The sequence below is a fragment of the Cynocephalus volans genome, chromosome 8 (genome assembly GCF_027409185.1).
Source record: "Cynocephalus volans isolate mCynVol1 chromosome 8, mCynVol1.pri, whole genome shotgun sequence".
Classification (NCBI taxonomy): Eukaryota; Metazoa; Chordata; class Mammalia; order Dermoptera; family Cynocephalidae; genus Cynocephalus; species Cynocephalus volans.
Window position 1 is genome coordinate 118,097,577 of NC_084467.1, and position 25,091 is coordinate 118,122,667.

General features: G+C 40.9%; 2 protein-coding genes across 7 annotated transcripts in view; both read right to left on the reverse strand.

Moving 5' to 3' along the window:
- DCAF8 (DDB1 and CUL4 associated factor 8) overlaps positions 1 to 11,437 on the reverse strand; it is a 41,762-nt gene extending 30,325 nt beyond the window's left edge. Inside the window, exons 1-2 of one of the 6 annotated variants that reach the window (XM_063105541.1) lie at positions 11,165 to 11,437; positions 10,192 to 10,265 (exon numbers count right to left, since the gene is read on the reverse strand). The gene's annotated coding sequence lies outside the window, so the exon portion shown is untranslated. Of the gene's footprint in view, positions 1 to 10,191; positions 10,302 to 11,164 lie in introns of all 6 variants that reach the window. The other 5 variants (XM_063105542.1, XM_063105543.1, XM_063105544.1 and 2 more) reach the window with 5 other exon arrangements.
- A 5,998-nt stretch (positions 11,438 to 17,435) lies between these two features.
- On the reverse strand, positions 17,436 to 25,057 carry PEX19 (peroxisomal biogenesis factor 19). The gene is made up of 8 exons (XM_063105547.1): positions 24,978 to 25,057; positions 23,431 to 23,537; positions 22,843 to 23,008; positions 22,316 to 22,401; positions 21,943 to 22,104; positions 20,803 to 20,979; positions 20,536 to 20,580; positions 17,436 to 20,372 (listed from the first exon to the last, which is right to left on the reverse strand). The coding sequence occupies exons 1-8, from the start codon at positions 25,045 to 25,047 to the stop codon at positions 20,289 to 20,291; spliced, it is 897 nt and encodes a 298-aa protein (XP_062961617.1). The 5' UTR covers positions 25,048 to 25,057; the 3' UTR covers positions 17,436 to 20,288.
- Positions 25,058 to 25,091: the final 34 nt, after the last annotated feature.

Consider the following 25,091-nt stretch of genomic DNA (forward strand, 5'->3'; position numbering starts at 1 on the left):
AATTTCTGTTGTTAAAGCCACCCAGTCTATGCTATTTTGTTAAAGCAGCCTGAGCTGACTGAGATACTGTCCAAACTAAAGCAGGCAGAGATGCTATGACTGTACCCTAGGTCTCAAGGACAGGAGCCACTCTAAAATCTCTTCTATCACCAAACAATACAACCTTATTTCATAACCTGAGGTTAGGGACCATATCTGACCCAAACCCAAACCATCTTCTTCATTCTCCCAAGCATTACATTCCCAACAAATCCCCTCTTTTTACTTTGATCAACTTCCATGTAACATCTACTCCAAAGAAAGCCATGCTGATCTTGGAAGAGCTGATGAGTTCACTGCCCCAGGTAGCTGAAGAAGTTTAATTAGATTAGCTCTACTGCCTGTACTCTAAAAATAACCACAACCCCTGCCAAACTAAAGGTTAAAGAGTAAACTACTGGAGGATAGGGAAAAAAGACCCAGGTGTCGTTTTAATTTCAATAAGAAATTCCAGTGACCTAGATTTTTCTTGTCTTAGGAAGAATAAGGTCTTAAATTTTTAACCAATTGCATGACAAAATATTATCTAAAACCCCAGCAGAGGAGGAATTAATACACTGGATAAGAGTACTTTGTGGAAGAAGTACGAAACAACTCTTGTTTAAGACAACCAGGATGGGGCTTGTCAGTTAGCCCAACGGGTAAGAGTGTGGTTTTGTAACACCAAGGTCAAAGGTTCGGATCCCCACACTGGACAGCCGCCAAAAAAACAAAACAAAACAAAAAAACCAACCAGGGCTGCTTTTTTCCCCTAATACCCATGACATATCTGTATAACAGATCATGTACACTAAAACAATTGGACATTCAAATGCAAAAAAAAAGAACTTCAACCCATACATTGTACAATATACAAAATCTAAGTCAAAATGCATCATAGACCTAAATGTGAAAGTTAAAACAATACAATTTCAGAAGATAACAAAGGAGATAATCTTTGTGATGTTGGGTTCGGCAACTATTTCTTAGGACAGGACACAAAAAGCACAAAACATAAAAGAAAAAATTAATAAATTGGATTTATCAAAATTTAAAATCTCTTCAAGAGACACTTAAAACAATGAAAAGCTATAGACCAGAAGAAAATATCTGCAAAACACATATTTGATAAAAGATAGTAACCAGAATATATGGATTGCCGCATCCCTAATCTGAAAATATGAGATGCTTCAAAATCTAAAACTTTTTGAGCACTGAAATGATGCTCAAAGAAAATGCTTACTGGAGCATTTTGAATTTTCAGATTAGGGATGCTCAACTGGTTCTGCAAATATTCCAAAATTCAAAATACTTCTGGTCCCAAGCATTTCAGACAAGGGTCACTCAACCTGTATTTAAAAACTCTCACAACTAAATAATAATCACTTGCAAAGATCCTCAACATTATTAATTATGGCCATATAAATTAAAACTACAATAAGAATCCGCTCAACACTTACTAGAACGGTTAAAATTTTAAAAATAATAATGAAAACTTACTTTATCAAATACTCACAAGAAGCAGAGCAACTAGAACTCTCATATGTTGCTGGCAGAAATACAAAATGGTACAGTCATTTTGGAAAACAGTTTGGCAACTGCTTATTAAATTATAACATACACTTACCATTCAACCTAGGAATCCCACTCCAGGTATTTACCCAAGAAAAATGAAAATATATGTCCACAAAATTTTTTAAAAACCTAAAGGTGAATGTTTAAGTAATTTTATTTAGATTCATCAAAAAACTGGAAACAATCAAATGTTCTTCATGGATAAACAAATTGTAGTGCAGCCGCACAATGGACTACTACTGAGCAATAAAAAGGAATGGACTACTGATACAAGCAGCAACATGGATGGACCTCAAATATGTTATGCTAAGTGCCAGAAGACTGACTCAAACAGCTATGTAATACATGATACCACTTATGGCAGTTTCTGGAAAAGATAAAACTATAGGGATAGAGAGCAGATCTACAGTTGCCAGGGGCTGGGGCCAGGGGAATGGAATTGACTACAAAAGGGCATGAGATAACTTTTTGGAATGATGGAAATGTGCTATGCCTCAATCATGGTGTTATTACATGACTATGTGTTTGTCAGAATTAAAAGAACAGGTCACCTAAAAAAAGGATAAATTTTATGGTACGTAAATAATACCTCAATAAATGTGGCCTAAAAAATGGGCTAATGGGAGAAGAGTAGAGGGAGAGAAATGGAAATCACACAAATTATTAAATGACAGATAATACCCAACAATTAAAAACATTAAATTCTCAAAGCTGTGGTTATTAACAGAAGTTGATTTAAGTGGTCAATATATCACAGTAAATGAGAACAAATATCAGGTCTTCTCATTTGAAAATGAAAGTGCTGGAAGGATTTTTCTAGTATCCAAAGCTGCTTGTGTGACTTATCAGCAACCACACTAATGGCAAGATGAATCCTGAATACAGAAAGTTTCCATTGGTGGTAACTAAGAATATCAGAAGTTTAAAGTATTCGAAGTAGTTCTGGCAGTTATACTATTTGTATATTTATGCTTTTTATTTTTTAAATTTCTCTCAAGTTCATTCTAAATCTTTTGGCATCTAGGGTCTATGAAAACTGATCTGACAACTCTACCTTACCTTGGGCCCAATGGAAACATCAAACTCTAAATAATATTACTGTCCTTTACCCCTTTACTACGACCTGAACTCAGACTCAGTCAATTCTCACGACTTACATAATCCCAGCATTCTCTCATACCAGTCCATGTCTCATTGTTCTACTCAAGTGCCCAACTCTCCCATATAAACACCCAAATTTAAATTAGACAAGGTTTTAGAATTTCCTCTGAAACTGAAAGGTGATGGTAATACTTCAGTTATTAATAAGACAGATATGTGAGAGCCACACAGTCCCTGGTTCCTCTTGGGAGGACAGATGTCCCATACCACTCAAAACTAAACAGCTGTTCAGGGCTGATCTCCATCCAAAGTACAAATTTGCTTTTCTAGGTCCCACAGTCCATCTGGTATCAACTGGCCCTACTTTCCCCACCCCCAATTTTTGTTTCCAAGCTGAATGGCTCATTTTAAATCTATTTTCCTTATCTTAATGTTTTTCTGCTTCACATCAAACACTTTTCCAAGCCAACTTTCCTGACTCCCGCTGCCAGCCACACTTTAATAGTATAGTGTTTATTAATCAGTGGGCTGGCTGGTTAGCTCATTTGGTTACAAAGCAGTGTTGTAACACCAGGGTCAAGAGTTCAGAATACCATAACCAGCCAGCCACCAAACCACACACACGTATGTATATATAAATCAGACAGAGAACCTCAAGCACTGAAATTTAAAGGACCACCCTAAAATGACTGAAACTCATACTGTATAAAACATATTCATGGGGGGCAGGACTTTAGTTCTTGGCCACTTTCCATTAAGTACTTGGAGGGGTTGAATATACAACACTGTCTCCTATGGTAGGCTGGACAGAGGAGCAGAAAACAACTCTGAATGTTTCTGGACCAGGCAAATTAATCAGTATTCCTACTGTGGAGAAAACTTAACAGCACAGGACAACCCAACTGTACAGAGACTGTAGGCTATCCATTTTTATCCAAATTATAGGTCTCTGGCACCACCCAGTGGCCTGCCTGTACACACACACACGTTAGTATGCAAAAATGTACCACCCAATACAGGAGCTACAAACATAAACAAGGCAGTCACAATCCCTTTTGTAGCCAACTAATCAATTAGGAAAAAATGAGTATACGACTATGATAAAAAGATACAAGTATCAGTATCATAAAAAAAGATAAATAGAATGTTGCTGAAACTGAACATACTTAGTTTCCAGGAAAAAAGGAAAAGATTCTATAGAAAATTAGCTTTTAAGAAGGGCTTTGAAGGAAAAATAGGTAGAGTTGAGAGAGAAAGACATTCTACAAGACCAGAATGAGAAAAGACATGGAAGTTAAAATCCTGATATGCTCAAAAAATATATATGGGCAGTCTGATTCGGCTGGATGGTAGGGTATAGTGATTAGGTAAGAAGTGTAACAGAAGGTTGAGTGTGCATGCGTATGTGTTTGTATGTTAGGCATCGGGAAATTATTTTGTCAAAGATAATAAGAAAGACTGAAACGGACAGAAAAGGAGCGAGAAACAAGTTTAAAATCTGTTATTGTTGCCAAGATAAGAAGTAATAAGAGCCTGTCTTAGGTTGATGGCAGAGGGAATTCAAAGGGGATCAATATGAGAAAAATTGTAGAAGTAGACAGTATTTGGCTCAATAAGCCATTATGAAGCTGAAAGAGTCAAAAAGACAAGTTGTGAGTTTGGGTGCCCAGAAGAAATCAAATGCCACAAATAGGAAGCTGGCATGTGGGGGAAGAGATCAATTTGATTTTTAATATGTTTAAAATACAAGTTGACATGTTGGGAAGGTAGTGAGAAACCAATGTAAATCTGGAAGTTAAGAAATAAATTAGGGCCAAAGATATAGACTTGTGAATTATCTGTACAGAGAAACTTCAAAATCAGTTACCTTGGAAATTATACCCCAATAAAAAAAGAAAACACACACACACAGAACAAGTATCTAAGAAAGCTCTGAGAGGAAGTCCAAGGAAGGAATCTTAGGGAATACCTACCCTTAGAGAAAAGAAAGAAGAGTGGAGACAGAGAAATGGTCAGCAAAGTAGAAAGAATAATGAGAGTTAAATGCCTTGGAAGCGAAAGATAAAAAGGTTTCAAGAAGATGGGGATAAGTACAGAATGAAAAGGCTGTAAGAGTCAGAACAGATTTTCCCCTGGAATTACCTCAGGGATTTACTGGAATGCTGATTTTCTCCCTATTCAAGGATCATAAAACACTAGGATTCAGCTATCTCTTAAGCCTTTAAAAATTACAAACGGTTACACCTAACCCCATTGTAAGTAGAGTAGCATCTGTATTTCCTTAAAAAACTCATTAGCCTACCAATTCATGAATAACTTGAGACCCATGTCTAAACAATTTAAAGCTTTTATTCCTACTGTCATTTGAATACAACTTTTATATTTTATATACACTTTTATAAAAAATATTTAATTCTGCCTTTCAGCTCATTTACTTCATCACTTGACACTGAAGAGCCCTGTTTTAAAGAGAGTACACTGTATAACAGAAAGAAAAAAGATTGGTGTCAGACAGGCCTGGGTTTGAATTCTACTTCTAACACCCACTTTTGAATTTTTTTCTTTTTTTTATGAAATGTGTAATACCAATACCCGGCAGGAGTTGGCTTAGAGGATTAAAGACAACGTATGCAAAGAGCCTGTCTGTACATGCCAGGCATTTACATTATTTTTCTAGCTTCCTGTCTCTGGTACCTGCATTTCCTGAAGAAGCCTGAGCTTCTCTGCCACTCAGCAATGATCCTCCAAACACTGCACATAACTTAGGACACAGTTCCAAGTCTATGAAATTTGCTTACCCACTCTCATTAGCCTCTGAAAGACTTCAGGGAGCTCTGTTAGTATCTTCTTTTGAGCACATTCACATTTTACTAACTGGGGTAAGGCAATCCACCCAGGAACCCACAATTTAAACCTCCCTTTCTTTCAAGTTCTTCTTGTTCTTGAAGGTTTGGAGGATACTTAAGATTAAAGACTTCAAAGCCACCACCAGGATAATGAGGAGAAAGATGAGGAAGTAGTCCTCCAACTATGAATAAGGAACTTCATTCCTTCTTTAGATTAATACGTTCTCTCCCTGTTGGTAATACCACATGCCCCACGTTTATAGTTTACTGGCTTTAATTCTAATAACAGTATTTCAGAGTATGTTAGGAATGCACTCTAACACTTAAGTGCTGCTCTCCAGCAGAAGAGCTAAGGAACTTTTTATAACAACACTCAAGCCCATTTATCTCAATTTAAATGATTCTAAGGGAAATCTATTTCCCATTGTGCTTCCACCATGATTTACCTTTACATCAGAATTTAGTCCTCATTGCCAGTTTTTGCAATTCACATTTCAAATCTTTCTTAAATCACTGGAAAGACACCAGAGAAATAAAAAGATGATGCTCCAAAGGTACAACTTGCAATAAAACAATAAAAAGAGACTTAAGATACCAAGAAGTACCCTCCTACCTGCATTAGAGGGCAGGGTCCAATGCTGGTTCCTAAGTAAGGTTAACAAAACATACCTGATAATGCAGCAATGATTAAAGTACACCAGAGGAATACAGACTCTTGGCTACCACTAGAGGTAAACCCTACGGTAGCTTTCCAGATGGCTAAAAAAAACCACGAAGAAAAAATGACATGTGAGGCAAGCAGGAACTTGGCCAGACCTTAAACAATATCCTCAGAAGATAAGAGCAAATATCCAACTTCTCAGATACAATAATGAAAATTTTTGCAATGACCTACTCCACTAGACATACCACATAAACATACCACATTTCACTAATAAGATGCCAAGTTTGTCATATTAATTCCTCCCCAATGCCCTATTGGCAAACTCAGGGCAGGCTCAGTTCATTCATTTACATCATAACACATTCCTGGAGTAATGTAGTACTTGAGAAATTGGGCTTCTGGCCCATAATCCATGTCCTATAGACGTAGAGATAAAAGACTGTTATAAAGAAGTGACCGATTCATAAAACCCATCACATACTATTTTGAAGAGCTTTCAAGGACTCTCTTCTCACTTCAAGAGAAGAACGACTGAATCATTAAACGAGAGCAGGTAGCTCCTTTTTCTGACCAATTTTAATAGCAATAAAATTTCTTCACCAAGGCCAAGGGTTCGGATCCCTGTACCAGCTGGAAAAAAAAAAAAAATCTTTGGGTAATTAATGAAAATGAAAGATGAAGTTTTCAGTATTATTGTAAAGCTAATTTAAAACTCACTGGCATTCTGGCTCTGAAATGAGGATATACACAGTCACTAACTCCATGACTAACTCCTTGACTACTGATGATTCAATTACCTCAGCTGCCTGAGTTCCAAATGGGTAAGGCAGATTACCTTGGCTCACTGATAATCTGCTTTAAAAAAAAAAAGGCTAAATCAATCTCAGAGACTTAAAAACTAACTCTAACAGCAATGCTATGCAATAAAAAATCTCTGGATACCTCCATTTCTCTCTTACAATCTGGACATTTCTTTTTTTTCGTGGCTAGTCAGTAAGGAGATCCAAACCCTTGACCTTGATGTTATCAACACTGATAATCTGGACATGTGCTAGACATGTTTAGAATAACTTTTCTACAGTAGAAACAATTCATTAATAAGCCTATCTACTGAAAGCAGAGTTTAGCTAGTCAGTCAATCCACGATTTTAAGTGTGTAACTCACCTGATAGAATACAGAATCTAGAACATGAAACTCTGAAGATCTGTCTTCTACAATAGGGCATATTTTTACAGAATGTCTTCTACTAAAGTCTGTTTGCTTTTGAAATGCTAGTATTGTTTTAAACTGGCAACAAAAAGGCTGCTTTCTTTCTTTCTTTCTTTTTTTTTGTGACCGGGATCGTAACCTTTGGCTTGGTGTCGTCCGCACCGCGCTCAGCCAGTGAGCGCACCAGCCTTCCCTATATAGGATCCCCCGTGGCCTCGGCGCTGTGCGCCATTGCGCTCCCAGCGCTGCACTCTCCCAAGTGAGCCACGGGGTCGGCCCTCTTTTAGCTCTTTCTGAAGACAAGTTTCTGTCTTAGGTTCGTCCTTGTCAACACTAAGGACCAAACACTGGTACTGACTCTTATACATTTAATAGAATACATCTAAAATGCCCCACCAGGTTGGTGGTGGGAACTAAGAGCTCACAAGCATACCTTGCCTCCCACCCTAGCCATCCTAGGAAATACTTCCTAATAAGATGTCACAATTATTGGGAAGCACCTAAAACGCTGAAATAAAAAATTATCTTCAGAAAGGTAAGAATTTTACAGTGGCTGTCCACAGACTAAGAATACTGATTCACTGCATACATGGATGTCACCTAGAGCATAAAATGTGTAACCCTTCCCTAAGGCTGGGCGAGGGGAATTCTGACCCAGCACAGAAGGTAATAAGGAATGGTCAAAGTTATTCCTCTGTCAACATGTTTCCTTTTCTCCTCCCACCCCCATGCCCCCACCCTATACAGATCTCCAGATCTCATAAAAACACAAATGATACAAATGCAATCTCAGCCCATCTTATTACCACCTCCAAGAGTCTCTAATTTACAATGGAGAATTTAGACCCTGGATGGTAGTAATGAAAGTTGATCAGCCTAAAATGATCACTGGTCTGAATGAATAAAGTTGCTTTCATTGCAATGTCATCAATATTTTCTTAATTTTCATGTACCCTTGCCTCCTCCAAAAAGATGGGGAAGAAAAGCCAACAAAAGAAGGTTTAAAATTCCTCATCTATGCAGTCATACTATTAAGATGGTCCAGCTGTGGAGATGAAAAAAGAACTCAGAAAGAAATGAGACCTTTTCACAGTCTACATCTTTGATAATCTGTTGATGTAAATACTACAGAACTCAACAGCTTGAGAAAAAATGTATTCCCTCCACAGCGAAAAAGAAAGGGGTAGCTGCAGTCGAGATGAACAACACTGCAGTACAAAGGTAAAGAATTATAATACTGTCAACTCTGATCAGGTGTGCTATAGAGAGAGCAAGAGGAGGAAGTGATGAACAAAGGAAATTATTGTTTAGTTTTAAGAATGCATTTAGAAATATATACACAACAACATCTAATATCCCCTCTATCCTCTGGTCATGTACCCCCACCAGACTGCTCTCAATCACGTTTATAATGATACTAGGTGGAACTTACAAAGCACACATCTAAGCTGACCAATTAGAAATGATTTTAAAAATCAACCAGGAAAATGTGTTCTAAGACAAAATGCAAAGTAGTATAAACTAATGTATGAATTATTAAAAACTCTATCAGTGACGTGCAACGAAAATAGAAAATATTTGAGTGTCTACCATATGTTAGGCATAATCTAAGTGCTTTATATAGGTTTCCTCACACAATACTAACGATGACACTGGGAGGTAACTGGTATTATCCCACTTTTATTTTATTTTTTTTGGAGGCTGGCCGTACAGGGTTCTGAACTCTTGACCTATCCCACTTTTAGAGATGTGGAAATTAAGAGTCAGAGAAGCTTCAGTAACTTGCCCAAGGTCACATGACTAATAAATCTTAGTATAGCATTTAAACCCTGGCCTGTCCATCTCTAAAGACTGTACTTTTCCATCTGTATCTTACCGATACCCATACACACCATCATTAATAATTTTATTTTGGTCCATAGTAACCATTTTCTAATCTGGGCACCACGTGGAATAAAACTCACCCAGTGTCACTTTCAACCTTTTCCAACAACATCAACAACAACAACAACAAAAAAGATGCCTCCCTTCCAGAGCCACTCAGCTCTTTTATCACCTCATGAGCCTTACTCACAGTACTATCCTCTGCAACCGGAAACCTAAGAGCCTTACAAAAACTACACTTATAAGTATGTTTTGCCTCCCTTTTTGATATTGGTCCATGTTGCTGAATGTACAGGATGATCCTTCTCCTAACCAAGAATTCTTCAGACCAGCTGCAAAAGAGCAGCCACTATTTTATTTTACCAAAAATTTCATACTATGTCCTGAAAAGTTGGAATTCTTAAGTATATTGAACTCAGACACCAACTAAAGGCAGTATCACTTATCACTCCTCAGCTTTTAGTCACAAGGGGCTAAATATTCTCTAAATGACAAGGGATAAACCAAAGCCCTGAAAGGAGAAGAGACCTGATTTGACAAAAGGCTGTAAAGAACTCAGACAAACTAATTCCCAGTTTTTAACAATGTAAGAAACATGATCAGCACAAAGGCAAAACACAAGGCACATGAATAAAGAAGAAAGTGGGAGACATGGAAGGGGAGAGCCACACATTCAAGTCATTTGAAGATATACAGCAATAGCTCAGGACAGAAAGTCAAGACACGCACAGCCAATTAAACGTGTAAAAGCAGTAATTTAACCAGAGCTGGAACACAGACAAGAACAATACCCAAACTCTTTGGGTAACTGTGATAGGAATTTTATGATTTTAGGGGTCAGCACTTGAGTATCAGGGCAGGATCTGTCTTAAATGCCTTCAACTCCCACTCACCTTTCCTCCTTTTATCACTGAAGTAAGGCCAGGCTGAACTCCTGAGAAAATAGGTCTGTAGATTCACTGAAGGACTGAGAAAAGTTAAAGTTTACATGATGTCTCTTTTGCTAAACATAATAAAAATAGTTATGAATACATTTTAGTATTTTTTAGATACCACCAGAACTATTTAAAACCGGAGTAATTTATCTGACTACTGAACAAATAACCCACACACATATGGAAATAAAATGAACCGCACGATGATGTGAGGACAGGCAGCTAATCTCCCAGCTCCACCAAAATGTAAAAGTCATTTAAAAAGAAAACCTGAATCGTTTCACCGCTAACCATAACCAAACAACTTAACAGGAAGTCACGGCGGGGGGCGGGGGGATGGGGATATCCCGGAGAGAATGTGATAGCGCTAGAGCCGGTTTGTTTACAGACTCCAGCAACAATCATATGAGTCAGAAATTCAAGCCACCAGATGCTTTCCAACTAACAGGGACCAAATGGGACCGTTCTAAGATGTCCTAAAAAATTCGGGGTTGGGGAGGGAAACTACGAATTATATTACAAAAGGTACAAGACTAGACGACAATATACTGACTCCCGGATTCTTGGACCTCGGCCTTCCGTACAAGGTGCTGGGCCTGAGAACTTGGGATGGGGGATGGGGACACAGTGCGCGGTGGCCCTGAGGTGTCGACGAGACGCAGGGCGAGCCGCGTCTCCCAATCTAAGGGGGAAAACGGAAGCACACAAATGGTTCACGCGACGAAGCAAGACGTCCCTGTGGACTGTGAAGCTGGCTCTGGGGGACAACCCCAGAGCTGACCTAAGGAAAGGACAACCAGTCCTCCCCGCGGTGACTCGGGTCAGGAGAAGAAGACCTTAGCCCTATGAGCTTGGGAAAGCGGTCAGGCCCATCCTGAGGTGGAACCGGTCAGGGAGAGGGGAGCAGGCCGAGCCGGAACGAGACACGGACCGGGTAGGTCAAGGAGGGGTGTCCGGCTGGGGCAGTTACAAGCACGGGAGCCGACGAGGCTCAGCAGCCCGCTTCCCGTCTTGGGTCATCCTTCTGCCAGCGGCTGCTCCGACTGTTCCAGGCCCAGCCGCCCCGTCCACTGCCTCCACCAACGCCGCCGCCATCTTACACTGGCCAGCGGCGGCCGCCACCACCACCGCCTCCGCTCTCTGCGCTTGCGCCTGCGCTGCCACGCTTTCCGGCCCCGTTTGCGACGATGTGCTGAAGAAGACTGACGGAAGAGTGGTCGCGAGAGCTCACGGCTCCCAACCCTCCTCGAAGGACGCACAAGGGGTGGGGCTTAAGGCCAACGGGAAATAGAGCGGGGGCGCGCCTGCGCATTACCGAGGAGGCAAAGTTGTTTTCGTCGTGGTTTGGACGGGTCGCTTATCAAATGATACTGAAAACATATGAGAGTTCGGGCCTTTCCAGAGTTGTGATAGAAATAAACTTCATTTCCAAGGGAGTGGCAGGCAACTTACAGGGTGACCTCCAGTTTTGCCGTTTTTGAACGCTGGGAACGAGCAATTTTCACCAGATTTCTTTTGAAAAAACCCATTTTCTTTAAGGATTTTGTTTCCTTAAGTGGTTTCTGTACTATCGAGTCCCGCTGCTCCCTAAGAGCCTCCATTTATCCGTTTTAGAGAACGGAATCAGAAGCTTGAGGTGCAACTAAGCTGTTCAAGTTGCTCAGTCTCCGAAGAGGAATGGTGTGGTGAAAGTTCCCAAGAATAAGCTGGCTGATGTAGGGTGGCTTTTGCACACTGCCTTGTTCTAACACCTAGAGGAAGGGTGCAGAGATCACTCCCAGCTGCCAGACTAGATTTTTTACCAGAAGGCCAGGGTGCGAGAATCTGACCCCTTCTCACCTACTCTACCGCTTCCATCCTATTCTAAGTCATCATACTGTGTATTTAGACTACTGCAATAGACATTTACCTGGTTTATTTTCATTATTGTCCTGCTGTAGTTAAGCATAGGACAGCCAGGCTGACCTTTAAAAAATGTATGTCAGGTCATATTATTTCCCCTCTCAAAACCTCCAATAACTTCTCGTCGCATAATAAAAATCAAAAGTATCACGGTCTCCAAGGAAGGCCCTACATGATCTGGCAGCTGCCTATTTCTCTGATTTGATCTCCTCCCACACTGCCTAGTTCTGCTCTATACTCACTGGCCTTCTTTGTTGACAACTCCAACAAAAGAATGTTCCAGCCCCAGGCTTGCTCCCTTTCCTTGGAATGTCTGTCTAGATCTTTACTAGACTTGGTCTCTCCACTTAATCAGGTTTCCATTCAAATGCTACTTCCTAAGAGAGGCAGCTCTTGACTATTCGAACTGAAATGGAACCTCATGCCATATTCCTTCTCTACCCTCTTCTCTGCATTGTTATAACTGTTAACATTTACATGTTATTATTGAACCTATAATCATATATTTGCAATCTAGCCTATACTACTAGAATATACACTCTCGAGGGCAGGGACCATGTCTTTTTCATCTTTGTAACCTCAACACCTATAAGAGGACTAGAACACAAAGTAGCTATTTAATGCCTTACCGTCCTATTCATTATTTCATTCACTCCATCAACAATTACTTATTGAATTCCTACTACACGAGAGGCCCTCTTCTAGATGCTGGGCTGGCAGCACTGAATAAAACCAAGATTCTTGTATTCATGGAACTTATTTATTAGTGCAAGGGTTGGGAGGGTAGAAGAGAAATACACACAATAATATTAGTTATGAAGAGTACTATAAAGGAAAATAAAGCAAAAAGCAGTGAATAAAAACTTAGTGCAGGGGTTGGGAGTATAGAGGGAAGAGAGAGACAGAAAATTGCATACAGTTATGAAGGGTACTATGTAGGAAAATAAAGGAGGATAAAAATGGATTGCCAGGGCAGGTGTGCTCTTTTACACAGAGGCCCCTCTGCTGAAGTGACATTTGAATAAAGATCTGAAGTGAAAGAGTGAGCCATACACACTTGGGAAAGAACATTCCAGACAGAGGAATAACAAGGCAAAGACCCTGAAGCTCGAGTGTGCTTGGCAAGGCAGCAAGTGTGGCAAAAGAGCAGGTAGGAAATTAGTTTGGAGAAATAAGATGGGAGCCAGATCACAAACTTATGAACCAAGGAGAGGACTTTGGACTCTATCCTAAGAGTGCTGGGAAGGCATGGAGGGTTTTGAGTAAAAGAGTGACATGATCTGATTTATAATTCAAGAGGCTCACTCTGGTTGATTCTTTGAGAATTGCCTGCAGGAAGGCAAAATGGAAGCTGAAAGACCAGTTAGGAGGCTATTGCAGAAGGCTATTGCAAAACTAGTGTTGCAATGGAAGTGGTAGGAAGTGGTTGGATTCAGGATATACTTTGGAAGTAGTGTAGAGGTGACTTGCAAGATAAAGGGAAGAGATAAGAATGTCTCAGGTTTTGACTTGAGTAACTAGATAAAGAGTAATGCCATTTACTGAGAGAGAACATGTGGGAGGACAAGAGCAGGTTTTTGTGGGAAAACATCCAGTTCTATTTTAGGCATAATAAATTGGAGATGTCCATTTGATTTCCAAATGGGGCTACTGAGTAAACAACTGGAAATACGAATCTGGAACTCATTGGAGAAGGGACAACTGGAAGTATAAATTGGGGATTCATTAAGTTATGAATAGTATTGATAGCCATGGGGTGGGGAGAGCTCACTTGGTTAATGTGGGAGAACAGAGAAGCAATCTAAAGACTGAGATCTCTAATCCTGAGGCATTCCAACTAGTAGAGGTCAGAGAGCAGGAACATCCAAAAAAATTTATTAAAAGGAGTAGCCAAGAAATAGGAATAAGAAAACAAAGAGAGTGAGGGGTCGTAAAAACCAAGTAAAAAAATTAAAAATTAAATTAAAAAGTTTCAAGAAGGCACTATCAACTGAGTCATTTCTGCTTAAGAGACTGAGGTTAAGATGTCTGAAAACTGGCCACTGGATTTGGAAACATGAAAATTAGGACTTTCACAAGAGTGATTTTAGTGGACCTATGGGGATAAAAGCCTCTCCCTCTATGATCTGGTTTCTGTACCCACTGCTTTGTGGACACCATAGTATTACCACCAAGTCAACTGCCATTACCACTAATTATTCCTATTTGAGCTTTTCTATTGCATTTGGGGTTGTGATGATCATTTTCCCTTCTACTCAGTCCCAGTGGTTTCTGTGACATTATATTCCATGGTTCTATTTATATCTTTCTAACCATCTATTTCATTAGCTTCTCTTCCCCTTCATTCTACATGTTCTTCTAAAATGATATCAATTTTCACAGTTTAAACTGCCATTCACATAATGATGACCCCCAAGTCTTTATTTCCAATCCAGGCTTCTTTTTTCAAGCTTTCTCATCACATATCTGATGGTCAATGGCTCTTGTTTTTAAGCTTTACTAAGATATACCTCGCATATAATTCTCCCATTTAATGTGTACAATTCAATGGCTTTTAGTATCTTCATAGATATGTGCAACCATCACCAATTTTAGAATATTTTTACCAAAAAATTTTTTTAAAAGTACTCTTTAGCTATCATCCCCCTGTTCCCTTCCCCTCCACTCCCACCATTAAAAGACCAATAATTTATTTTCTGTCCCTATAGATTTCCATATTCTGGACTTTCATGTGAATGGAATTACATACATTTTATGTGGCCTTTTGTGACTGGCTTCTTTCACTTAGCACAATGTTTTCAAGGTTCATCCATATGTCATGTATCATGTATGATCCTTGTAATAGCCAGCCACAAAAAAGAATAAATTACGTATCATGTATCAGTACTTCATTTTTTCTTACAGCCAAATAATATTCCATTATATGGATGAACCACATTCTGTTTATGCATTCATGTTGATGAATATTTAGGTTGTTTTCACTTTTTGTCTATTATGAATAATCTTGCTATAAACATTCATATACAAGTTTCTGTGTGGACATATACTTTGATTTCTCTCTGGTATATACCTAGGAATGGAATTGCTGGGTCATATGATTAACTCTATGTTTAAACATCTGAGTAACTGCCAGACTGTTTTCCAAACCAGTTGCACCATCTTAGACTTACAGCAGCAGTATACGAAGGTTCTGATTTCTCCCCATCCTTGCCAATACTTGTTATCTGACTTTTTTGTTTGTTTTTCTATTATCTGACTTTTTGATTCTAGTCATCCTGGTGGGTGTTAAGTGGTATCTCATTGTGGTTTCAATTTGCAATTCTCTGATAACTAATATTAAGCATTTTTTCATGTGCTTATTGGTCACTTTTATGTCTTCTTTGGAGAAATGTCTGTTCAGATCCTTTGCCCATTTTTAAATTGGGTTGTGTCTTTTTATTTAGTATATATTCTAAATACAGTCCCTTATCAAATATGTGATTTGCAAATATTTTCTCTTGTGGGTTTTCTTATCACTTTTTTGATGGTGTCTTTAGAAGCATAAAACTTTTTAATTTTGATGTGACCCAATTTATCTATTTTTTGTTGTTGCTCATGCTTTTGGTGTTACATCTAAGAATAGTTTGCCAAACCCAGTCATGAAAGTTTTATCCCTGTGTTTTCTTCTAAGAGCTTTACTTTTAGTTCTTATGTGCTTTGATCCACTTTGAGTTAATTTTTGTAAATGGTGCGAGGTAAGAAGCGAACTTCATTCTTCTGTATGTGGCTATCCACTTGTCTCAGACTATTTATTTATTTTTTTACTTATTTATTTTTTAAAGATGACTAGTAAGGGGATCTTAACCCTTGACTTGGTGGCGCCAGCACCACACTCTCCCAAGTGAGCTAACTGGCCATCCCTATACAGGGATCTGAACCCGCAGCCTTGGTGTTATCAGCACCACACTCTCCCAAGTGAGCCACAGGCTGGCCCTGAGACTATTTATTGAGAAGACTATTCTTTCCACATCGGATGGTCTTGGTGCACTTGCCAAAAATTAGTTGACTACAAATAAATGGGTTTATTACCAAACTCTTAAATTCTATTTCATGGTTCCATTCTTGTGCCAGTACCACACACTCTTGGTTATCACTGCTTTGTAGTAAGTTTTGAAATTGGGAAGTTAAGTCCTCCTACTTTATTCTTCTTTTTCAGAATTGTTTTGGTTATTCTGAGACCTCTGCAATTCCACATGAATTTTAGAATCAGCTTGTCAATTTCTACAAATATGTCACCTGGAATTCTGGTAGAAACTGCATTAAATTTGGAGATCATTTGGGGAGTGTTGCCATCTTGACAATGTTAAGTCTTCTGATCCATGAACATGAATGTTTTTCTATTTATTTAGATCTTTAATTTCTTTTAACAATGCTTTGTAATATTCATAGCCTAAGTTTTGCATTTCTTGTTCAATTTATTCCTGTTTTTTTTATTCTATGGCGAATGGAATTATTTTGATGTCATTTTCAGATTGTTCATTGCAAATGTATAGAAATACAATGAATTTTTGTATATATATATATATATATATATATATATATATATATATATATATATATATATATATATATATATATATATTTTTTTTTTTTTTTTTTTTTTTTTTTTTAAAGATGACCAGTAAGGGGATCTCAACCCTTGGCTTGGTGTTGTCAGCACCCCGCTCAGCCAGTGAGCAAACCGGCCATCCCTATATAGGATCCGAACCCGTGGCCTTGGTGTTATCAGCACCGCACTCTACCGAGTGAGCCACGGGCCGGCCCGAATTTTTGTATATTGACTTTATATCCTGCAACCTTGCTGAATTCATTTATTAATTCTAATAGCTTTTTTAAGTGGATTCCTTAGGATTTTCTATATTCAAGATAATGCTATTTGTGAATATAGTTTCATTTCTTCTTTTCCAATTAGATGCCTTTTATTTCTTTTTCTTGCCTAACTGCCCTAGCTAGAAGCTTCAGTACAATGTTAACTAGAAGTGGAAAGAGTGGATATCCTTGTCTTGTTTCTGATCTCAGGTGAAAAGCATCCAGTGTTTCACCATTAAGTATGATATTAAGTCTCAGGTTTTTATAGATGCACTTTATTAAGTTGAGGAAGTTCCTTCTATTCCAGCCAATGACGTTTTAACATTCCCAAATTGAACTCACCTTTGCACTACCCTCTTGCCAAACCCAAACTGCTCCTTTTATTGTTATCTCCTAGTGCCACTATTCACCTGTCTTAGCTTGGATTCCCTAGAAAGAGCCCAAGAAAGGAATTCTGTCCAAGTGGTTTATTGAGGGAGTACTCTCAAGTAAAACCTACAATGGAGTGTAGGATGCAAGATAGGAAAGGGGGGAAAGTTTTGGGTTCAGGTGGATACGTTTAGCCTCCAGGAACTGTGGAACATAAATGGCACATTTGTCCCACCTTGAGAAAGGGGGGAGGAATTTTGTACCCTAGCATCATCTGCTGATAATTCAATTACTGATTGCATAACATCACTGATAATTCAAACCGTATTAGAATCCCAGCTGAGTGCTTTGTAGAATTGACACCGCATCATTGGCTGTGGGGCTGTCCCTGGGAGAGCATACCTCCCAGGAATGTCCTGAAGTGGCTTCTGTTGGCACAGGGTAATTCTCAAGAGAAAGATGAAGCTATGAGCTATTAGCAGCCTATGCACATTTCCTGGTCCATATAGGAAAGAACTACAGATACAGAAATTTTATCTGTTCGGCTAGGATCTATGGAGAGACTAAGAAGGGCCACAGAACAGTGCTACTCAAAGGTGGTTTGCAGACTTGTGCTAGTCTGTGACATGATGAATTAGAAATTAAAAGTGTTTAGAAACTTTTCAGCATTTTGACTTTGTTATGATATCCAAGTACATGATCAGTGGACTTAGCCTGTTGAACAGGGTCTGGCCAGTTTGGGTGCTGTCAAACTTGCATGGTGAGTAGCATAGAGTGTTAACTGCATTTGTCAATGGGCAATAGGAACACATATTGATATATAAAGGATAAGATGTTTAAAAAACAAAAAACCTTGTCCTTTACCACACACAGTTTAAGAAGGACTTCCCTAGAGTTCTAAGCTCTATCCCTCCACAATTCCTAGAATAATTCAAATAGTGTTTTTAGAACAGAGTAACCAGAGGTCGATTTGTTCATGTTCAATCAAAATAAAATTGAAAATGAGTGCCTTGGAAACAAAGCTAAAGTGGACTAGGGCATCTATTTGGATTCCTGGAATAAGCCGTGGCCAGGCCAGCAGAAGTAAGAATCTGTAAAAGAAAACCGGCAGGACAGTAGGCACAAGGTTCAAGGGGTAAGACCCTTTTGTTCTTCCCTCTTCCTCTCTATTCTTGTCCAGTTTTTGGCTGGAGTAAGGAGGAATTTTGGCATTTGAGCCTCATGAGCATCATCACAAGTGTGCCTGTACTTTTCCAATCTCTCGCAGAATAGAGGAGTCTCATATTCAGACCTAGGATTTGCCATGCTCTAATAAGGTATGATAGCTGAACCTTTCCAAAATAGCCAGAGGCCTCAAGAACATTTCCTTCTTTGCCAATGCCACAGAACACGTGGGATCCTCAAGGGGTGAAAACTCTTAACCCAGGGGAAAGTGACATATCAGGAGCTCAAAGTGATTCAGATGATGAATGTGAATTTGCTCTGGCAGGAGTTATTTTCTGAGTCAAAAAGGACAGCCACCATTTGGGCTGACCAGATTATCTACCAACATATGGCAGCCAAGGTCCATAATGCCACTGGGCAGGTAAGGTCGGCTCAGAGAAATAATTTAGAAAACATGTTAACAATATATTACTAACACTAATGATAATAATAATGTAAAATATCAAAATATAATACCAATTGAAGGGCTTCCAGACTGAAAAACTCAGGAGGAAATGAGGGAAGATGGCCATCAAGTCTCCTTTGCCAACTGAGGCACAGACTAGCTGGGAGAGGGTGGGGGTGGAGCCCAGCATTACAATATTATGTAGAGCTAGTCTCCTAACATTACTCCTCTGTAGTTTACAGAAGCTGAGGATGGTCAGAAAAGGACCTGGATGAAAAACAGGCCACACTCCTCCTCAGAATATTTATTAGACATTGCCCCATGGGGCCTGCAGGAATAGGGACCCAAGCTGTACCCCTCTCCTTTTCCCAAGCTACCTCCCTGAACCAAGGGACAAGATTCTAAGGGAATTAGATTTCTCAAATAAGCCAGAATAGTATTCATTTCCCAGACCTGATACTACAATTATGTGTTTGCCAGGCAGAGAGAGCCAGTGAAAGTGGTAGATGGACTAGATGAGGGGAAACAGGATGGACCCCTCTTTTCACAGCTTGGGCTCAGAAGGGTTGGAACAAACAGGTATTTAAAAAGAGAGACGGTACAAGAACAAGCAGGGGGCAAAGGAAGTTCAGGTGCTGGGTTCATCCAGATCACACAGCATTGTAGAAAGAACCAGGATACCAACTTGAGTTTTCAGGCTAGAACAGGGAGTTGAGGGCTCAGCACCTGGAGAGAGGAGAATCCCAGGGCTTCTCTTCCAATCCTACTGTGATGAGATGCAGAAGTCCTTTTCCTTTAGAGAATTCAGAATAGCCTGTCTGAAGGTGAGAGGACATGGAGACAGACCTACAACCCCAGCCCAGGCTAAGTTTCTCCCCATTCCCAAAGGCCCTGCCTGAGAAAACTATAGAAATGCAGAGCCCCAGGACTCTGCCCCTGTTCCCCAGACCCAAGAGAGGGAGTAGGGACAAGGCACAAAGAGCCTGGGTGTAAAGGTAAACATCAGTGTGGCCATATATAACATTATTTTGGGAGAAGGGAGATGTATGCCCCAAAAGGGATGCCTTCCTTCACCTGGCAGGTAGCTGGGCCTTTGCTAGCAGAAACCACAATGTAATAGAGCTCACAGAAACGGCCTGCAGAAAAACCCTTTTCCTAGAAAGATAGAGGAAAAGCCTCAACTGCTATGGCACAGTCTTCAATGGGATGACAGAGGGCAGTGGGCAGACTGCTCCCGCAGTTGATACTCCTGCCTCAGTTCCCAGTGGCTCTGCTGACTCCAGATGTTCCCCATGGCTGGGACTCAGGGAGGAAGACATGTTGTGTTTCACATGATCAGACACTGTTCGCCATTGGCACCTGGTGGGCCTGACAGATTGAGGGCATCCAGGTCAAAGTTGAGGCCAGGAGGCTGGAGAGAGATGAAGGGACTCAGATAACTGCTTGTATTTCAGATCAGAGCTTCTGCTGGTCCATCCCCAGTGGCCACAATTATCACCCTAGGTAGAATTACTAAAGGTTAAGAATTCTGGAAACTGGGGGCTCAGATTAAAATCTAGGAGGAGAAGACATACCATTTCCCCAGCCAGCTCTTTTGGAGGATGGCCCAAATCCTGTAGCTAGAAAATAAGGAAAAAGTAACATAAGATAAAACAGTAGTGGAGCCCAGAAGAGGAACCTGATTTTACTTCTCTGGTTCTTTCTGAGGATCATAATATGTGACCTCTCTTGTGCTTCCTTCTCTACCCAGGTTTGGCAGTGTAGCATCCTTCCTGGACACCTCCTTCACTGAACACCCAAGTGGACAGCACCAGTGAGCAGACAGCAAGAGGAGGCCTTACCTGCTGCATAAAATCCAGCACCATCTCAAAACGAGCTTTTTGAGTGGCCTCACTATCTGTGGGGGTCTCTGCCTCAAACTGCTCACAAATTTTGCCCATGACACTGTGCTGCTCCTGATATTTTTCAAACTGCTCTGGAGGTAGAGATTCCCGGTGACTCTGCAACCATTCTGGATACTAAGAAAAGAATGGGTGGGGAAGAATGAAATAAACAATGAATAAGGACAGATAATGAGAACAATACTTAAAATGTTAAGGGGAGGGGGGCATAGGAGAAGGAAAAGCTAAATAAGCAAGTTCATGAGAAGCAGCACTAACTCCAACCATATCACCTAGCTATACCAGCAACAGAGATCGGCAAACATTTCTTACGAAGGGCCAGATAGTAAAAATTTTAGGCTTTGAGGGTCATATATGGGTCTGTTGTATATTCTTCCATGTTTTTTTTTTTTTTTTTTTTTACTATTTTTATTACAAATTCAAGTTTTGTTTGTTTGTTTGGTGACTGGCTGGGGTAAGGGGATCTGAACTAATCACCTTGGTGTTATAAGGGCTTGTTTTTTTTGTTGTTGTTGTTGTTTTTTAAACAACCCTTAAAAACGTAAAAACCATTGTTACCTTGAGAATTGGATTTGGCCCACCTACACCAGTCTGCTGATTTCTGGACTACACTATTTGATTTCACACTTAACCACCTGCTATCCTGTGTCACTAAAACACTTCTATTCCTGTATTTTATCTCTCCAGTAAAACTATAAGTTCTTTGACAGCAAGAACCATCACTTAAACTACTCTTAAATTGTTCATGACATAAAGCCAATAAATCCTCAGTGAATCCTTGCTGGAGAAATAAATGAAGTCAGAAATACAGGAAGGGGTTGATCAGACAACAACTCCAGAGTCTTGAACCAGTTCATAGAAAACTAGAGCTAAAGGATTTCCCCTTCTACTACAGATATTCTCAGTGTGGTAGCTTTATTCTCTCAGACACAACTCTCCCCACCCTAAATAAACTAAGGAGAAAGAAACAGAGGGACTTGTGCACTTGAGTCACTCTCTCTCTGTAGGCTCTGTGCAGCCAAAGTAGCTCTTATGAGCTGATATGGTGAGGAGAAAAAGCAGAAATGGAAGTTCAGAAACCTTTTCTGTGATCTCCTTCAGTGATGGGTATAGCACATCCTTGGACAGCAGGTTTTGCATGATACTCTGCATGATGGGGAGGATGTTCCCTTCCCCATCCCCTTCATCCATGCCCAGACCTTCCATGGCCTTGGTCAGCTCTTCTTCCGACATGCCCGAGTTCTAGGCAGGACAAGAGAGAGGTGAGCAAGTATACTGTCTGCCTGCTTACCATTCTTTCAGGTGGGAAAGAAGAACTATCTAAACTTGCTTGTAAAAAACAGTGACACAAAGACAGACTTGGGATTATGCTCAAGAGTATTTGTCTTTTGAGACTCTCCTGATGAAGTATCTGGGAGTGGGCCCCTTGTGGTCCCCTACGCCTTCCCCTCACCTGAAGATCAGTCGCATTTTTGGCTAGCCCACTCAGTGTCTCCTTTAGGCAAGAAGTGAATTCTTGTTGAGAGGTTGCATCGCTGCCTAGGAGAGATCAAAAGAGCCATGGTCATTTGGGATTTTAACTGTTTGCATGCCTAGACTGACCTGGTTACCAGCTTGGATATAAAGCATTTACTAGTGAATCAATATCACTCCAAATCTTTGAATACTCCATGGTTATCTTCATAGTTATTTCGTAAATCTACATGGACTATGTGTCAGTGTGTATTCTCTACAATGAAACCCACAATAACATTGTCCGTACCTTTACAATGGTCATTTTTGAATAATCTTTCTATTATTTTTCAACCCATCTCACCCCTTTCATTAAGCAGGGTTCCTCTCCTCCCACTGCTTCACCCCACCCCATGGCTGTGACATCACGATTGCTGTAGGCTTTACTAAGAATTCTCGTGTTCTCAACCAACAAGACTTAAGAGGTCTGTTCAGATTATTTCCATTTGTCTGGGGTCCCTTCCTCACCCACTCTCCCCGCAGCCTCTGAGAGCTTTTGGAACTGCTCCACCAGGTGGGGCTCTTCCTCAGCCAACTCCTTCATTGCCTTCTCGAACTCTGCTGTGGCTTGGGAAGCCAGCTCACTGTCGAATAATTCCTGGAAAAACTTCTCTTGGGAGGCGAAGAGGGCATCCTGCAGGGGAGGGTGGCCAAAATGCATCTCTTAGCACTGCCCTGCACCTGGCCTGGCAGAAGTCACAGGCAGTGGCTCTGGGAAATACAGCACCTCCCTCCTACCCACCTCCACTGGACATTCTAACTACCTTCCTAATAAGTACAGCAAAAAGGCATCTGGCAAATGAGGGAAGGGTATGGGATGCCATACCAGTCCAACCACTTGAACCTGTTCTTTTCTCAAAGAACTTCCTTGAGATCCCTCTGCTCAACCTCAAGTCCCTGTCTGACAAGGACTGAGGCCTGCAAAAGTACTCAGCAATGTGAGGTCAAGGCACTCTCCAGAATCACCCCACCTCCCACCCATAGGGGCCTGCCCCACCTCTGCTCAGAGATGCACACCCATCACCTCCCCCTCCCTTACGGAGGTGGAATTTATACTTTGGCAGTGTCGCCTGGAGACTTCTTCTGGGGCCCTGAAGCATCAGGGGTTGTGGTAGTAGGTGGGAGCACTGGAGGTTTGGCTTTATCGAAATCATCAAGAGCACCTTCAGAGACAAGAGACATGGTGTATGTGTTGGGGATGGATGAGAAGCAAGGCTGGGTGGTTTCTGGGCAAACATTAGGAAAATGATATTTCAATCACCTACTTTCCTCAGTTTTTCTTTTTCTTTTTTTTTTTTTAGTATCCCCCTCCCAGCCCACACATCAATAAGCCTCCCACTCCCCTCTGGGTTACCTAATTTATTGTGATCAAAGGGGAAGAAATTCCTTAAGGTGGAACAAGTGTTCATCTAAAAGCCGGGAGAAGAGGGTTAATGAAGTTCTGCAGAGGCACGTACACCTATAAAGTACCTCCCTTTCCACACTCTAATACTCCCTAGAAATCACATACAAATACCCAACAGGAGCAGAGAATACAGATGTCCTTATCCTCCCAAACTCATTCAAGAGCCCTAAAAGGAATAATCTTAGGCAACAAAGCACAAGATGTCCCACCCACAGGTCCTGGTACTAGTACAAACTGATAGATTTCATACTGCACTCCATGGGAATGCATTAAACTCTTTTCTTATCCTCCAATTTAGCTCTCTCCACAAACTCCTAGAGCTCCATCTGGCCTCATCTCTGCAGATAACCATGTACCAATTCACAGTCACTCAGCAATTCTTACTGTTTCTGTTCATTTTTCTGTCTGCCCACATCTCTGTGACTGAACAGGAGATAAAAATTCACCTCTGTCCTAAAAAGCCTCTGTCGTCACCACCACTCTGCTTGCCTGGCCTAGGGAGAGGGCACTGGCCCCACTCTGGGCAAGAAACCAACAGAGGAATGGAGGACAAGGATAAGAAAGAAACGAACACCACCGTCTTTCAGGAGGATGAACTGTCTTACTCTGAGATGCCCTCATATTCAGTTTCTCAAAATAATGAAAAAGTAATCTGCTTGAGCTACTGACATGATGAAAGAACCGTAAGGGGCCCGGTGAGATAAAGGGGAAAGGGTGGAAAGGAGAAAAGAAGTTATCCTCTGTGTTAAGGCGGATAGGACAAGGCACAGATGGACGCGCTACGGGCTTGTTAAGAGTTGAACTAAGCAATCTGTGAGTGTCCCGTTCGCTGCCCACCGAGGACAAAATGCTGTTGCTGGCGGGAAGGAAGTCAGACTTCAAAAACCATCGAATCTAAAGCAAGGGAAATTCGAAGGGGGATCGTGAAACACAGTTCTACGGGTTACCGTGTCCCCATCCGGCAGGGAAATCCACGGTCTGGGCCGCTCAGGGGCCCAAGGTGAGCTCCCCTGCCCCCGCCGCAGAGGGACAGGGTGACCCAGAGGTTTTCTTCAGGGTGGCACAGTCAGACTCTCGGTCCCCTCCCAACCTTTGGAGAGCCTCTCCCGCTCCGCCTCAAATCTCTCAGGTTCACTTAACCCCTTGAATGAGACCTCACTCCCGTCCCCTTAGGGCTCTTCCCATCACGGGATCTTACTTTCCAGAAGCTCCTCCAATTCCCGGTCCGCGTCGGCCCCAACACCACAGCCTTCCTCAGCGGCGGCCATCTTGCTACCTCCGACTTGCCATAGGAGGCGGGACTCCTTGGCAT